The 17,076-nt window shown below is 43.6% G+C and overlaps 1 protein-coding gene and 1 long non-coding RNA gene across 3 annotated transcripts in view; both read left to right on the forward strand.

Annotated features, from left to right (window-relative positions):
• The window catches only part of slc35f1 (solute carrier family 35 member F1), a 52,994-nt gene that overhangs the window by 12,573 nt on the left and 23,345 nt on the right, over positions 1–17,076 (forward strand). The window contains exon 2 of the mRNA XM_076995971.1: positions 11,374–11,549. Coding sequence (XP_076852086.1) covers positions 11,374–11,549 — 176 coding nt within the window. The remainder of the gene's footprint in view (positions 1–11,373; positions 11,550–17,076) is intronic.
• LOC143504590 (uncharacterized) lies at positions 601–4,164 on the forward strand. 2 transcript variants are annotated; one of them, XR_013127614.1, is made up of 4 exons: positions 601–949; positions 2,876–2,978; positions 3,370–3,570; positions 3,789–4,164. It is a non-coding gene; the product is annotated as an uncharacterized LOC143504590 (long non-coding RNA). The 2 variants fall into 2 exon arrangements; XR_013127613.1 differs by having other exon boundaries at positions 3,370–4,164.

Here is a 17,076-nt window from a genome sequence, read left to right on the forward strand (position 1 = left end):
CAAAAAAGTATCTTACATGTCCTTCCGCATTACACAGCCTGCAGTGTAAAGGTTAATCAGTTGCTTATATTTAAATGTACTCTGCAGTGAGGAGACTGGGAAAGTGACGTAAACGATAAGGACAGAAAGCCTGGATGTTTTTTAAGGATATGGCCCCCTATCAACTAGCAGTCTTATTTGGGTGGCACACTATAAACGTGAATCCAGTGATTTTATAGACTGCTGAGTCAAAATAGCCATTATGCCGACACCTAGAGGTTTGGCTGTTTCAGAGATTCTAACTATTTTAAACTTGGCCACCTCAATGTAGGAGCTTGGCCACCTCAATGTGATAGACCCACTCTGTGTAGCATAAACTGGTTAATTTTAGTACTACACTGCATTTTGATTGATCATTTCATATAACCTACACTTTATTGAATAAAATAAAGTAAAAATCACTTTCACAAATATTGTTTGTGACTTTATGGTGGTTTAAAAAAGACCTTATTGTTGCTTTAATTACGGAACAGAAAATGGTCTGGGCATAAGTCAGTCAGGGGTGTAACAGCGGCTAGGGAGGTAATTAGCTTGTTCTCGTTATCCTACCTCTCTATGAAACCCTAAGTCTTGCTTTCTCACATAGGGCGAGGTCTTGATGAAGGGCTGTCGACTCTCAGCGCGAGCGACTTCCACGTGCGAGTCCCACGTGCGGCGCTCAGCTGAGGCCCATATCTTTTATGCCTCTCGCTCCACGAGGCTGTAAACCGCTAATTAAGGTTGACGATGCGCACTGGCGTGTCTCTGTACTTCATATAAGCATCCTGCTTTGTGTTGCTTTTTGCTTTTCAGTGTGCTGAATCTTACCTGTCGCTCCGACAGGGGTTATAGAGGATGAACCTTTGTTTCTGGATTGTATGCAGCTGCCTGTCTTGTTGCAACAATGCACGGAAACAATGACTGATTAAAGGTAATAGCGAATGCTCAACTTCCCTCCGTTTAATAGGCATTTTGACTGACAGATCCGGTGTGGTGAACCGTGAAAATAGACCCGAACCAGTCGCACTCCTGGAACGCTATCTACCCGAGACTGACACATTCAATTTTGAGGGCGAATGTTTCCCTCATTTGCTGTTACTGTATATGTGAATGGTGATTGAATGTGTGACTTTATTTCCTGCTCTGCTGTCTGGAGTTATTCTCTGGCAACGCGACCACACTTCACAATAGTGCGACAGTTCGCCGGCATGCATACGGAACACAGGCTGCGTTGTTTTCCGCTGGGGTAGACGCGAGGGTTGGACGTGGAAGAAGAGAGTTCTTAAGGGAAACGACATCCAACCTCGCTTTACAATGCATTATACCTGCAGCCCGTCAGCCCCACTACTTTACGGCCCTGATCAAACGTAACTACATGCAGCGCCATCTCCACTACATTTGGAAGAGCAATTAAGACCACAACCTCTAAAGCCCTCTTAAGGGTAATTACTATGTGTCCGTGGAAGTTAAAAATAACGCGCTTACCGGCATGGTAAGAGCCCCTTCGATTTTACATACGTGTCTGAGTTTGCAATGCAGATTGGAGCAGCTGTGTCATTCAGGAAAGGCACAAACATGTTGTGGCAGTTGTAGTGCAGAATTGTAGGTGTACTGTGTAATTGCTGGGCTGAGACAATCTCCTATACTGATCCTGCAGGAGTTTTCTTTGTGGTGTTTCTAATGGTGCTCTGATTCGTTGACCACATTGCCCAAGCCATAAAACGCCCTTCTACACATTTCAAAGGCAGTCAGTGGGCTACCCTGCGCTGTTTTTTTAAACAGAGTATGACTGGACAAAGTGCTGATTAAAGACTCTTTTCTCCCTCTGTGTAAATTCACCTCGTGTTCTCCTAATCCTTTTGGTGAATTACCGAAACGAAGCGTGCTCTGTGGGACGTGGGTGGCAGGGCCAGGGTTTGGCCAGGCTTTCAGGGACCCCACAGGGAGAGTGGGCCACCTTCACGCCTCGCACTGGAGAAGCAAAGACCTCCGCAACGATTTTGGCCAATTGTAATTGTGCAGTCCATGTACCGCATGTTAGGATTTCTTCAAATTTTTTTTTTCAAAAGTTTGTATTATGCACTGTTGTAGTGAATAATGTATTACGATTTCTTGAAACTGCTAGAGAATTGTGCACTGTTTGAATGTGCCAGAGAGAGAGAGAGAGAGATTAACAATGAGAGAGATGAACACTGGTGACTCCATAATGAGCAGTCACCAGTGGATGTTTCCAGCGAGAGAAGCGGCAGTATTGGATATTTAATCTACGAGTGTATAATTAATCCACGGGCTCCATGTGTTTGCTGTGAGGTGAGAGGGCAGGGCGGAGTGACCAGATTACAGGGTGTATGTGTGGGGTGATTATGTGCTGGAGTGACCAGATTACAGGGTGTATGTATGGGGTGATTATGTGCTGGAGTGGATTCACCTCTGGCCCAGGTGGTGTGGGTGGCAGGGCCACAGATGGCACAGTGGAACCCAGTGTGACACCTCCGTCTGGACCACACCCAGCACGGCCCACCATCAGGGTCCGCCTCCCAAACATAATCCCTCCATTACGCAAGCCCAGCAAGCGTGCCTTTTTTTTAAACTGAGAAACATTTATCTATGCGATTGAGAACGGGGTAAGCTGACGAGCTCTGGTGGGAGGTGACCTACTTCTCGTAAACCATCGTTTATTTAGCCTCATAGGATCACTGGTTGTGTGTGTGTGTGTGTGTGTGTGTGTGTGTGTGTGTGTGTGTGTGTGCGTGCGTGTGTGTGTGTGTGCGTGCGTGTGTGCGTGTGTGTGTGCGTGTGTGTGTGTGTGTGTGTTGGTGTGGTTGTGTGTGTATGGGCGCATGTGCTGCCAAACCAGGCCAAGAAGGGCAGCTGGCACCTCACAGATCCGTGGGAGATGGTCAGTGGAGCAGGTGGAGACAGGTGAAGACAGGTGGAGCAGGTGGAGACAGGTGGAGCAGGTTTGCTGCACTTCCCCTCATGTAGGAACTGTGCTCTCCCCCACGTTTGCTGTGGGTTGCTTTTGGATTACTTCAGCTCATTTCTGGAAAACGCCCCCCCTCCCCCGACACTACCTCCCCCTGCAATTTCCCACAAAGATCGTCGATGTGATTTTGAATATCGAGTTCCTGCTCCCCCTTGCTTGCATGGCTTATCCTCCATCGTTCTCTTTCCCTCCACCCCCTCTCCCTCTTTCTCTTCCCCTCTATCTGTCTCTCCCTCTACCCCTCTCCCTCTTTCTCTCTCTTCCCCTCTATCTCTCTCCCTCTACCCCCTCTCCTTCTTTCTCTCCCCCTCTATCTGTCTCGCCCCACACACCTTCTACCTCTCCTCGACACCCTGGCTGTGAAGCGTCTACTGGGACGACCCATCAGGTCCAGCACCTGCCTTGAAGCGGAATGAGATTAGCCTGAGCTGCCCCTCGAGTTTGCTCCTTCACAGGAGCTGCCGTAGGTCACCCCGCTGATCTGTATTGATCTGGATGGGAGTAATTTGGGAGAAAATGACGTTTGCTTTTGGGCTGTCGGACTCAACATAAAGCACCCAGACCCGGTAAGGAGATGGGGGTGAAAAAAAGAAAAGAAAAATCAATCCTTGTAAACATTGTCTTTTCTCCCAGTGCTACCACCCCCTTCCTGACACACACACACATACACACACACACACACACACACACACACACACACACACACTACATTCAGTTGTTATCCCAGGAGAACACTGCAGCTCTGTAATTAAGCTCTGTATACTTTCACTTCACTCTCTCAAAGAAAGGACTGTCAGCGAGGATTACCGCAGGAGCACAGCTTTTGAAGAACTGACCTTGATGTGTTTGTCCCAGATGTTTCTGTCAGAATCTTGATTTTCCTATGCTGCTAAAAACGAATGCTGTTGTGTTGCTTGTTCTAACCCAGAAGGGAGAGGTATCTGACATAGGGAGGCAAATTATGACTGACCCTCATTAGATTGTGATTAACCATTAACTGACATGGCTAATATCTTAGAAAACAACAAAACCAATCAATAGATTTTATGCCAGCACAGGTTTTGTTGTATTTCAGAAAATCATAGGCAAACATAACAGATTTAGCGTGCATATGTTACACTTGATAACAGCTGAAATGAATAATAAAGAAGCTTTTGTTTTTCATAAAGGGCCACAACACTCTTGTTGTACAAGTGTGCATCAGATAAATAGATCTCAAATCTCAATGTTGTTGCTTGAGACTGAGTTTAAACCTACACTGAATTAATAAAAAAATGTGTTGACTGTTAACATCTCCTCCAGAAATGTGCAAATTTGCTCATAATGTCAGATTGTCCTGCTAAATCACGGTCACAGAGACACTGATAAATGAACGTGTCATTTGAGGTAAGGGATACGTCAGAAGATGCTGGATCAACATACATGTTTCCTAGCAGGAGGAAGTCCAGCTCAGGGAGCAGTAGGGTCGTTACTCTGACTCATCGCCTATTTTCAAAGGTTAATGATGACCACACAAAACAATGAAATGAATTCCAGTCACATATCAGAGGCAGCGTAATTAATTTTTCAGGCCGAGCCAAAGCTGTAACGGCGGACATTTGAGAACATGAGCTCCATCTCTCCTCCATGTTCTGTAAATTCATCTTAGTTCCAAGAATTGATTTTTTCGGACATTAAAAGTGGAATGGGCTTTCATGCAGCAATAATAAAAAATCACCCAGCAATAAATTTATGTTTTACTTTATTAACCTTTATTGTTTTTCATTCCCAATGTAAAATCTGCAGGTTGTGTGGTTGAGACTGGGGCATCTGTACTGTTCTGTTGCATAGCTTTCCTGTTAACAACTGCTAAAAGATCAACTGATCCAGTTTGGGAAGCAACATTTTATGCCACTCTTTTGTTGTGCAAGTCCTCCACTGTACAACTACGTAGAATTATGTTTTCAGACAGCTCTGGAGTGCAGGTGAACCGGTCTGCAACCTGTGCCCCGTGATCACACAGCCCGTCGTAGGACATCCAGAATGTGGCTTGGCCTTGTCGTGTTGGAATAAAATGGATGCCCTTTAAAGACACGCCCCTAGCTTATATCACTCCATTGCTCCTATAGCTCAACTTCATGCAAGTGACAACATGGACGCTTCTTTTTCCTTTGGCCCTGAGAACACGATTGTCAGGGCTGGCTCGGATGCCGTGCCGTCTACATCCACAAGGGGCACCCGAGCCAGTCCTAGACTCCGGCAACGCAATCAGCAATGATCTGTCTCACCTGTTGCCATGGCTTCTTAAGGAAGCCAGTGGAGACAGATCATTGCTGATTCGTTGTGGTTATGCCGTTACGCTCTCAGCCTCTCTTGTCTTTCTCTGTTGCAGCGTTGGCCTCTGTAGGTGTCCCGTCACCTATCTCTCCTGTCTGTTTTCTCTGTCTTTTTTCGAGTCCTCTCCTGCGTCGCTTACTGACCTTCCTCAAGTTTTCCTCAACCTGTTTATTTTCCTATCCTGTTGCTGTTTGTATGGGAAGGTTTTTTTGTTTGATTAGCCTTTTTGCTATTAGCCAGCTACTTCCCCTGGCGTCCTTGTTTTGCTTTATTTCTTTTTTACGCGTTGAGCAGTCCGCGTTTATGAAGGCGCTCCTTTTAGTTCTGTTATTGTTTTGTGGCACTTGGTTCCACCTCTCTCTCTCGCTCTCTCTAACACGGTGTGTGCGTCCCTACCACCGTCGTTACAACGATGTCCATTATTTCCTTAAACAATCTCCACTGGACATCAATCCATGTCGGGCCCAGTGGACGCGGCAGCATCTTGGGACATTGTTGATGTTTATGGTCCGTTTGTCCAGCTTTAGATTGCATTGGTCAATAAGTGGCGTTTGTTTACAGTGATTTGTCAAAGTACTCTGAATCCCATGTAGAGACATCGGTCTCTGAAGCGTGACGGGCTCTGATGAAGCGCCATCTGTGGGATCAAAGGTCACAAGCAGTCAATGGGGATTTTCAACCTTGACCTTTGTGGAGGTCTCGCCAGATGCTCCGAATGTTCTGGAGATATTACACAAAATAGAAGGTTAATTACCTAACACCTCTGCAACTGCTCATTAAGAAATATTTTAATATTGTTTGCTTATTGGCTAATGCATTTTTCTTTATCCAAGTGGTGCTATTTTCACTCATAACAGGCTACTGGTGTCCCTGAAATCTTGTTCTATGCTCTGTCTATCAGAAGATATGGTCCTTCCTAATCTCTGAAGTAGATGCGATTTTGGAATGCCACCATGAACTATGTTCAAAAACTCCAGACTCATGAAATGTGGTAAAGGACATGATGCACTCATGATAGTTCAGTTAAGCTTTTGGCCTTTCATAGTCCCACCTCATCTTTCCCATGGTGCATGATGGGAATATCAAATGTCATCTACATAACACTAGCTTTTACCTGCGTATTTAGTAGCATCCGGCTCTTTGCAGTATACTGTTTATGGTTTATGGTGTTTTTGAAGTGTGAACATAAATTACCCATGTTTTTTGGAACATGTTGCAGGCCATTTGAGAACGTGCATATATTACAAAAGCAATTAAGTTAATCCTGCCAAACGTACATCTTTGTATAGTTTTCATTTAAATACGGGTCAAAGCGGATATACCAATTACTGTTCTCTCTCTTCATTTGCATTTCACATACTGCCCCAACATTTTTGGAATTCAGGTTTGTAAGATCAATTATTTTAGCCAGTGAAGGTTTCATTATCTCACCCATGTATATTTCTGGTCTACTCTCCAAACACACCTGCACTGTGTAATCAGTATAAAAGCCTATGTCATTGCATGTTGGATATGTGTTTGTGATGAGGGAAAAGACACCACAATAGCCCGTTTGAGTGGCGGTTTGCAGCAGTAGACACACAGCTCGTTTGTGCTGACCTCACGCCCTTGACTTTGGGAGAAACACTTTCTCTGCAGTTATCACAATCACTTGATCCTATTTACTAAAACTGACAACGGTTCCTGGATTCCACAGTTGTGTTTTTTTCAGTGCAGTAAACAGGATGCAAAGTAGGTGGGAGGGGTTTCAGCGGTCGGGTCCAATCAAATGGGCATAAGAAAGAGTGATGGGCCACGATGATGTGGGAGGTAGAACAACTCAAAAGGCAGATTGGGGTGGAAGGTGTGATTCTGTAAATAGAGCAAGTAAGTGCAAATAAGTATTGATATGTAAGTATTGATATATAAGTATTGATATCCTTTCAAATGTTTAAAATAGTGCCGTCAATTCCAGGTGCCGCGATTAAAAGTCCTCACCAGGATTTTGCTCAAGCTTGCTAGATTTTCTAATTAGCAATCCAGGTAAAATTAGTGGAATCAACACAATCCAGGAAGCCTGAGCAAAATCCTGGTGAGGACTTTTAATTGCGGCACCTGGAATTGACAGCACTAGTTTAAAATCAATATGTATCACAAGATCATACTTTTTGGCAACATTAGTATACACAGTCATTTTAGAATGAGGAATTTGAAATAAATCTAGATGCAAATTAATTAAGGACCAAGGGTCTGGAATGGAGGTACCCAATCACACGTGATAAAATCTCAATAGTAATAATGACAGTATTACACAGCATAGCTAGGCTATAATGAATTGATTCAGTAGTATATATTCTTACATGCAATACATTCGGTGGATTTGGAGAAACTGTATGTCCTTAAAGGAGCTTTGACACTTAGCAGACCTTCTAGTGCTCTTCTACATTATCGATCAGGACTGAACGATGTATGAAGCATTATCTTTTTTTTTCTGGTGGCTTACTATCTGGAGTGGCACAAGTAGCAATTTGGCTGAAGGTCATAACTTGTCTTCTTCCCCTTCCAGAGAATGCAGACGGTTGCCGTAGCCACGGACAGCACGTGGCACAGATGGGTTTGATACTAAACCCGAGTAATTGGAACCATAACAGAGGAGCTTTCCATATGGTGCCACACTTAGGGAGACTTCTGGTCATTTTGAATTGGTTATTAACTTGGAGAGAAAGAGGCGGTAGGGAGTGTTCTTATGTGTAGTGTTTGTGTTCTTGCGGTCTGACTGGGTATATAATATGACAACCGAGAACATGTCCTTCACTATAAACACTGCACATGCAGGTCTATACGTTTGTGCAGTAGATCAAGTTTTATCCTGCAAATATCCGCTCAATGTTTTGGAAAATGTGGTTATTGTTTTGCTGGATATTTTAGATCACTGAGGTGATGTGTTGGATGACCTGGTCATGTAAGGTCTCCAGTTCTGGATGGTTGGTTTGGGTCTTAGTTGTTGTTTCTATGGGGGGGAGAGTGAAATGGCATTAAGAAGGATTTTGCTGAATATATTGTGTTTGTTATAAAGTTTTTCCCTCAACCATTTTCCTTTCTGTAATAGAAAAAAATATCATACTAGCTATAATCCAAATTCCTTTAAACCTGTACCCAGTTATTGCCTCTCTGGGCAATGTCACCCAGATACAGAAAAGAGAAATGTGTACATATTTCACCTTAAACATAATTGCTTTAGAGAAGAGCAAATTGGTTTCTATCTAAATGCAAATTTTTACCTATCTTTTAGTGTTGTGCAATAAGACCGGGCCTCTGGACTTAGACCTTTCTTACATGCAGAGAAAGCATCGAACTTGGGGCTGCAAAAATTTAGTCTCCACAGACAAACGAGACTGCTGAGGAAAAACTACTGCCACAAAGTCCTACTTGTGTTTCAGGGGTGTCACTAGACCCAATATAATGGGGCACGTGTCCCAGTAAAATGATTTCCATGCCCCATTACAATCATGGGGGTGAAACATCGACACAAAGCCCTTAATTCTTTAAGTGTTAACCTGGATTCTTCAGCAGAACTACACAAAACAAACATTAGCACCACACAAATGGCCATAATGACCCAGCATCCCGTGTGGCACAGACGCTTGTGTGACGAACACAACCAGACAGAGCCAGGTTCTTTCCTCTTTTCTGTTCATTATAAGGAGCTAGCAGTATAAAGTGACCAGTAATTTAAACGCAAGTCAGCCACGCATAAGACAGGATAATGATTGTGCTTGCATTTTAAGACTATCCACTTATATCTATGTAACCTGCCAAAACCACACATTAGACCACTAAAGCATTGTAATAACAATGTAATAATGCAATGTAACCTATTGCAGCAACGTTAAGTAACACTTGCTTCCTGGCACACAACACACTGAAGTCTAGGCTGCGTGCTAAGTGCTAAGTGCTAAGTGACTGTTTTCAGAGGGCAGGCTTGGGAGAGACTTTTGGTCCGAGGGTAGGAGCATTGAGGGGCGACAGGGAGTTCAGCAGGAACTGTAAAAACTCAGCAAGAACTCTAAAATCCATTCCAGCAGCTTCAGCTAGGCGTATTTGTGATGAGGCTTCAGATGTTACACATGTGTACCTGGGCTTCATCTGGACAAAACAAATCTCATAACATCTTCTGACGACAAAGAAGAACATATATAAACCTGCTTTTATTTTGGCCTGCTACATCAGTTTCGTTGCCCAGACTGTATGTCCCTGGCTTTCCCTGTGGCATCAGACATAGAGATCAGACATAGAGATTAGACATAGAGGGTATCGATGCGTGTTCTCCTTAGGCTACTGCACTCCTATTCGCAAGCACACGCTTCTACACAACACCTTCGCCTTTGTGTTCCCATGCTGTTGTTTGCTCTTCGTTACTGGCGTGTAATGGGACTGTAATCGCTCACCCGTCTTTTTACGCGCACACAACGACGCTCGCAGCGCATGCCTGTAATTAAACGGCTGTGTGAGAAAATAAGAAAACAAGCCGCCCAGAGTAACCCCAGGGAGAGAGGTTTCTGTTCTCCAGGACATCTACCTCATCACAGAAATGCCGTTATCATGGAAATAACAATCACTCAATTACCAACTAAACCAGCAGAGAGCTAGAAAACTAATAGGGCTTCAATTAGTCTCTAATTGTGGAAGGTTCAGACTGTTGTATTACTTAAATATTTCAGAGCTAAGGTATTTGATTTTGGCAGCAAGCAGTGTTTGAAGCGTCAAGGTGATGGACCTGCAGCAGAACTGGACGAGCCCCTGACATGATGCCTGATTTAATCTTCACACGCTTTCTTTAGCATCGCTTTAGAGCTTATTACAGGTCTTCAGTCATCTCAGTAATGTCTCTGTGTGTCCTTGTATCGGTCAGCTGACAATTACAAAAAAACGCAGAGATGTGTTTTCTGCTTGAGGAAGGCTATATTTCGAAATTATTTTACCCAAATATATCAAGAATGGATTATGAAATTACCGTTCTGCTCCCAACACTTACTAATCTAAAGTAAGGGATCAAATTAAACAAGTGTAGTGTTAAGGCTATTCTTCTCTCTCATTTCTGATGAACTTTCACCAAAAAATCTGACTGAATCCTATCACTAAAACAACAACAGTTCTGTCTGTAAGATGAACAACATTTCTGTGTCTTTTGTTTTCTATCTCTTGGTCTCTCTCTCTCTTTTCACATGTAACACGTGTCTTTGCTACGCATGAGATAACGGTGCACGTGTGTGTCTGTGCTCACGTGTGCTGCAGTAAGGAGCAGAGATGGTTGTCTCCCTAGGGTCTTGCGTGCTTGACTGACAGTTATTTTCTCCGCCCACGTCCCTGCACTGCTTTCCCTATTATTGCGTCCTGTCCCCATTTACCACTATTACACACACACACACACACACACACACACACACACACACACACACACACACACACACACACACATACACATTCTCTTAGTCTTGTGAATCAGCTAGTCTCCCCTGACCCAGGCACTCATAGCAATAACTGGCTACATAGTCCAACGGCCGGTTCTGCGGAAGCTCATTCTGTGTCCAAGGGAAGAAACAAGCCTGTTTATCACAATGGTGTTGAGCGAGTGTTTACCAACACCGAACCAAATATAAGTCTATCAGGACGGGCTGTGCCTGACACCTCCTGAGAAGCCCGGTGGTTTTGAGGTCATGGGGTTGATATGAGTTTCTGAGAGCTGTGTGTGAACCCACCACTGTGCCTGGAAACTGGCTGCAGTGATTAGCAATAGTGCTCTAGAGTATGTGTGTGTGTGTGTGTGTGCGTGTGTGTGTGTGTGTGTTTACTCTATATTGTTCCTGTTGATGGCGCTTAGTAAGACAGCCTTGGACTAGACTTATTTAGGCCAAAGTAGGAAATTAAATATGAAAACATGGGGAAAAAACATTAATTCCTACAAGAGAAGCTTCTGAAAGCATATGGATGCTCTTTGCTTGCTGCTGAGGTCATGGCATGTCCCGTGCGGTGTGTACGTGCTAATAGCTGCTCCTGTCTCCTCCCCTGCCCAGGGAGCTCCTCCTCACCTTGGCACTGGGCCAGGTGCTGTCGCTTCTCATCTGCGGAATCGGCCTGACCAGCAAGTACCTGGCAACCGATTACCATGCCAACACCCCTGTGTTCCAGAGCTTTCTCAACTACATCCTGCTGTTCCTGGTGTACACCACAACCCTGGCGGTGAGACAAGGTAAGGAAAGACTTCTACACAAAATGGAGCCGTGCAGTTTCTGAACTTTGATAGAGCGCGTGTGAAACTCCTCTCCCACGGCTAACTTCCTATAAATATACCTATATATTTCTTCACTTTCTGTTCTCTGTCGTGAAGTTTTGCCCCCACCGCCTCCCTCTCTCTGTGCTCCTACTGACTCCTACACATATCATGCTATCTCTCGGTTCTTTAGAAAAAAATGCAGGGGTTGGGGAGAGGGGCGGTCTTCTAGCAGAAGAAAACCGGAATACCATCCCAGGTTTTCAGTGTTACTTTGCCCTTCTAGAGTTTCACCTTTAATACTTACAACATAATTGAGTAATTGAATGCATAGTCTACAGTCACTTTTGCTTTTTTTTTTTAACATGGAGAAAAACAGCAGTGCTATAGCTCCTCGTGGAGGAATTTCAGTCCGCTATGAGTGAGTGAGTGAGTGAGCATTAGAAAGGTTCATGAGGTGCTACACATCTAAACACGCTGACAGACTATCAAAATATGAACCAGGATTATATTTAAAGAGAAGACGGTGAAGCTGCAGCTTTTATTAGAGGTTGTCAGGAAAACCTCAAGTTTTTCATCCCCAAAGATCAATGTGGCTGTTTTTCATCCTGAAGCCTTTCATCCTGAAGCTGACCTCTGTGACCTCTGTAAACTCTCGCCGAGCTGTTGATGAAGACCGTGAGCTTCCATCGACAAACCTGTCAGTCAGGCTGTGAGGGCGGGGCTCTGAGAGGTGGTCCACCTGACCAACACCTGATGTCCGGCAAGCCCTGCTTGGCGTTGGCTTTTTCTGCAAAGTTACAAACTTTGAAAACAAAGATAAATATTTATATCTGCTTCAAAAATTGAGGTGGGAGTCTCTATGACCAAATGATGCTGAATTGTTGATCGATCAATCCCAAATGCTGTGAAACTGAAGGTTTTCTTTTTATGGTTTTTCATTGCGATTGAAGCAGGTTGTGCTGTTGTTTCAACCTCATTACTGTTTCATGTGGCTGTAAACGTCTCTTCAATCACCAAAAAGCTCTTCCGATGGCTCACTCGGTCTGTTAAAAGCATTCAGGCAGAAAAGAGATCGGGAACAGGCAGTTGTGAAACGCACCGCTGAAGAGGGACTGGGTCACTTTACTAATAATTTCACAAATTATGTCAAAAACACATTTTAGGAAACATTTTCGACAGATATGCCACTTTACAAAAAATCTTGTCTTGAAATTTTTACATAGAAAGTAGAATCTGGCTATTTCTCCAGTCATAATGTATGCAACAAATACATTTAAAACCAAGATATAAGTAGTAGCAGTTATGAGTGGTAATGATTTATAGATGTCTCATGACTAGATCATAAGCCATTGTTTAAAAACGTACAATTCTGTATTCCAATAGAAATATATGTTCATAATAACTAATTATAGCTAATAACTGAAATAGTTTAATTAGAATTAGAAATGATGAGAGAAACTCTCACAAAAGAAATTAATGATAATAATGAGACACATATAGAACAGGCAATGCCTGTCAGTACATTTCTTTACAGCTTCTGTCATGGTAACTGAAATGTATTTGAGTATGATTATGTTAAATAGCTTTCTTTAGAAGTTTCTTTTCAAATTGCTTTGATTAGTAGCTTGCACAAATATCCCTCTACAGCCAAAGTAGTTTGTGGAAGTCAATAAATATTTCACAATCTTATGGACAATATCATAATTTCTGAGAGAATATATTTTAATTTGACATGACATACAATTTAACTTGAAATTTATTTGAATTTCATGTTTAGTTTTACATAGTTAGAGATTTTGGTACCAGTTAAAGAACTGTTGATAATGCTTTTACATTTCTATTCAGTTGTCAATAATACTCAGAAATTTAAGCATGTTGCGCTATATTGGACTGAAGTTTGGTTTAGCAGCCTGTAAACATGGTCTAAGCAGACAGAACGTATTTATTATTTCTAAGCAGGCAAGCTGTTAAGGCTCCCTGACTCCCTTTGTCTTTCTCCAGTGACAGAACAACGCTGTTTGGTGCTTCAGTAAACACAGCCACATGCTACTCAAATCAGGCAGTGTGTCACATCCTCCTGCTCCCAACCATCATTGCTGCTACCACCACACACACACACACACACACTGAGCCTGCTGTCCACACAGTCTCTCCCTACCAGACTGCTGCACTGATTCCTTCCTCCAGAAGCAACCCCCCCCCCCCCCCCCCAACCTCCCGTTGCACATCTTGTGGGCCACTGTGACCCCCTGTGCCCCCTGCTCAAATTCCATTTAAACTGTAGCACTGGAGAATTGGGGTCAGCACAGAGAGGAGAGGCTTGGGAGAGGTAAAGGGGGCTCTGCTCAAGAACTCTCCTGACCAGGGTGTATCAGACAGTGCTCCAGGTGGCGAAACGTGACTCCTCATATTAATGTGCGCAGTCAGTCATTTATTACGCTGTGCGAATGCCTGTGCCTGATAGGAATGCTTTCTGGCAAGCCTGGTGTTATTAAATCTGAATTTATGACAATTAAGAAGAACTCAGCTTCGCTGATCAGAGGTGATGCGAGATCCACACCGTACAGCTTTTAATTAACGCTAAAAAAGCTTTTAGTGACTTGACGAGTCTGCCAGGAAAGCTCTTAGGTAAGTCATGCCAAGTGCAATGTTTTTTATAGCCATTTTATGTGGGCTCGCCTTATTCAAAACTACTGCACTATTGAGAAGAGGGCCAGTACCAATAGCACACATAATATGGGATATTTCATGTGGCGTCACATGCATCAAACACTTTTAAACTCCCTTGTAGCTGTACCTACTTTTCTCATGTTTTTTTGTGAAAATGTAACACCACTGTTGTGCTCGTTACACCTGTGACATTTTGTTTATTTATGGACGTCCTTTCAGTAATGCCTCCACTTGCAAGGGAAAGGTCCGTGTGTTGTAAGTCGGATATGGGGTGGTGTCTCCAGTTCCCGTCTGTTCTTAAGCGGGGTTAAGGCAGCCATGCCGAGAGGGACTGCTCCCTTCCAGGCGGACAATGGCCGACCACCATATGGTTCTCTCTTCTATTGTGTGAGAACTGAGTCTGGTCATCTGTCAGCGCCAAATGGTAGCTGGCCAAAGCCAAAAATGGTAGCAGGGAACACGCTAACGGGAAGGAAATGGAGTGGCAGACGCACAGCAAGGCAGCGTCTTCTGCCGGAGCCACTGACCATCGAGCCGTTGGCGGGGTTTTCACGCTCTTTCGGTGTGGCGGCGGGCGGGAAAAGCGTCGTTCACTAGAGAGAAAAGCAACAGCTGGTCGTTTGCCGATCAATTTCCCTTTGATACGTCGCCTCAGCGACGCAGGATGTCGATACAATTGTCGGTTGCTTTCCCACAGGGCTTGCTTTTAGTTACTTAATCAGTCGTTTTGAAGTTCCTGGCATTGATTTGCTCCTGACGTGGATTGAAAAGACTACAGCAGCTAACTACACAGATTATTAAACTGGAAACGAATTCAGACCAACACGATGCCAGAGCAACTTTGTCTGAGTAAAGCACATGTTAGTGGCGCTTTAACAAATATCAAAGTGTTATGATTTGCTTTCCAAAGAATGTTTTTAGTAATAACGCATTAGGATGAACCGACCATTCCAAAAAATCACACAAATCACAGACGGGGGGGGGGGCAAGGACCTGCCTGATAACCACAGCAAAGATATACAGATTCCTGCAGTAATTCAAGTATGTTGTGTAGAGGTCTGTATGTTTTCTCATTTGTTTCTGAAATGAGCACAAAAGGCTTATTTTTGGACACCGCAGTGGTGAGCTCAGCGCATTTGTGGTAGAATCGGTCGAGTGCATCTGCTGAAATGTGTGAGACGCATGATGCAACGGGGCGGTAATGTTAGCATATGGTATTTTTACGTATGTGATGCGTTTTGTATTCAAGTGTTGACTACAACTACAGGCTGCCATATAATGCGGTTCATGTGTCCGGATGGAGGAGAAAGTGTGATCTTCCTCAGAAGTTCCATCAGGCTCCTGGCATCCATCCGCTTCCTGCTGAATCAAATCCGATTGGGGAAAATTGTGTGAGAGCTTTTTTTTTGTGCCATGTATGTGTGTGCTCTGTGTGTGTGTGTGTGTGTGTGTGTGTGTGTGTGTGTGTGTGTGTGTGTGTGTGTGTGTGTGTGTGTGTGTATGTATGTGTGTGTATGTGTGTGTGTGTGTGTGTGAGCTGATGTGTGTGTGTGTGTGTGTGTGTGTGTGTGTGTGTATGTGTGTGTGTGTGTGTGTGTGTGTGTGTGTGTGTGTGTGTGTGTGTGTGTGTATGTGTGTGTGTGTGTGTGTGTGTGTGTGTGTGTGTGTGTGTGTGTGTGGCAGGCAGTCATACAGAGATGGAGAGAGAGTGAAGTGAGAACACACTGGTGAGGTGAATCTGTCACGAGCCACTGCTCTTAGTTAACTGTTAGTCTTAACACACACACACACACACACACACACACACACAAACAGATTAAACATTGTAGTGAACTACACAATGTCTGAGACATCCAATTTTGTGTATTTCATTAACCACAATATGTCATTCAGTATTCAGAATGACATTCAGCATAATACAATCATTCAACATAACTATAATTAACATACCACATGTATGTATAACTGGTTAGGAATCTTGTTAGAGTCTCATCTTGAGCTCTTGAACATCTTCAAGACCGAGAGCTTTTAGATGAGAATTTGCTAGGGAGCTAAGATGTACATGCCAGCAGGGTGATGATAACATGCACAAAAGCGTCCTTCTGAAACCACTCACCCCATTGAACGCCGGCATCTTGATCTGAAGTGCAGTCCACCAGCAAAGACCAAGAAACCTGTATGGAGGATCAGTCTCACATCGCTTTATAGTTGTATAAGACAAGAATCAGTTATTACTCAACATACCAGTTATTTAGGTGATAGTAACAGAGCTTGTTAATTGACTAGGTTGACTAGGGATAATAGTCTACTAAATGGCAAACCAGGGACCAGACAAAAGAGGCGTATAAAACGAAACAGGAATAACCAAAGGACAAAAGAGGTTGAGAACCAAAGAGACAAAACTAAAAATCTCTTGGCATGCTTGGACAAATTGGGGAAATAATTTGCAATGAGAGAGAGAAACAAACAGATTAAATAGACATGTTGGCAGATGTAGACAATCAATAATTAGGTACATTGTAGATTGTGGCAGGCAACTGTGATTGGTTGATGTGTGGAGTGACGTGAATATCAGAGAGCAGGGCGTGAAAGGGTCAGGGGGCGTGGTCATTAGTTATCAATTGATCCTTATATTTTCAGGATAACATTCAGGTAGCCTCTTCACCTTTGCTTGTAGGCAGCCATTGGATTCGGTGAAATATTGTGAGGCAGACAGATAATCAATAATGCGTGTCCAAGCTTGGCCTGAGTCCTTTCTCATATTGGTCAGTGCATAATGTGCATTGGCCTGTTAAGCTAATGGATGTTTTTAAAAGCGTCATGGCCTCTTAAT

Source organism: Brachyhypopomus gauderio, unplaced genomic scaffold (assembly GCF_052324685.1).
Source record: "Brachyhypopomus gauderio isolate BG-103 unplaced genomic scaffold, BGAUD_0.2 sc305, whole genome shotgun sequence".
NCBI lineage: Eukaryota > Metazoa > Chordata > Actinopteri > Gymnotiformes > Hypopomidae > Brachyhypopomus > Brachyhypopomus gauderio.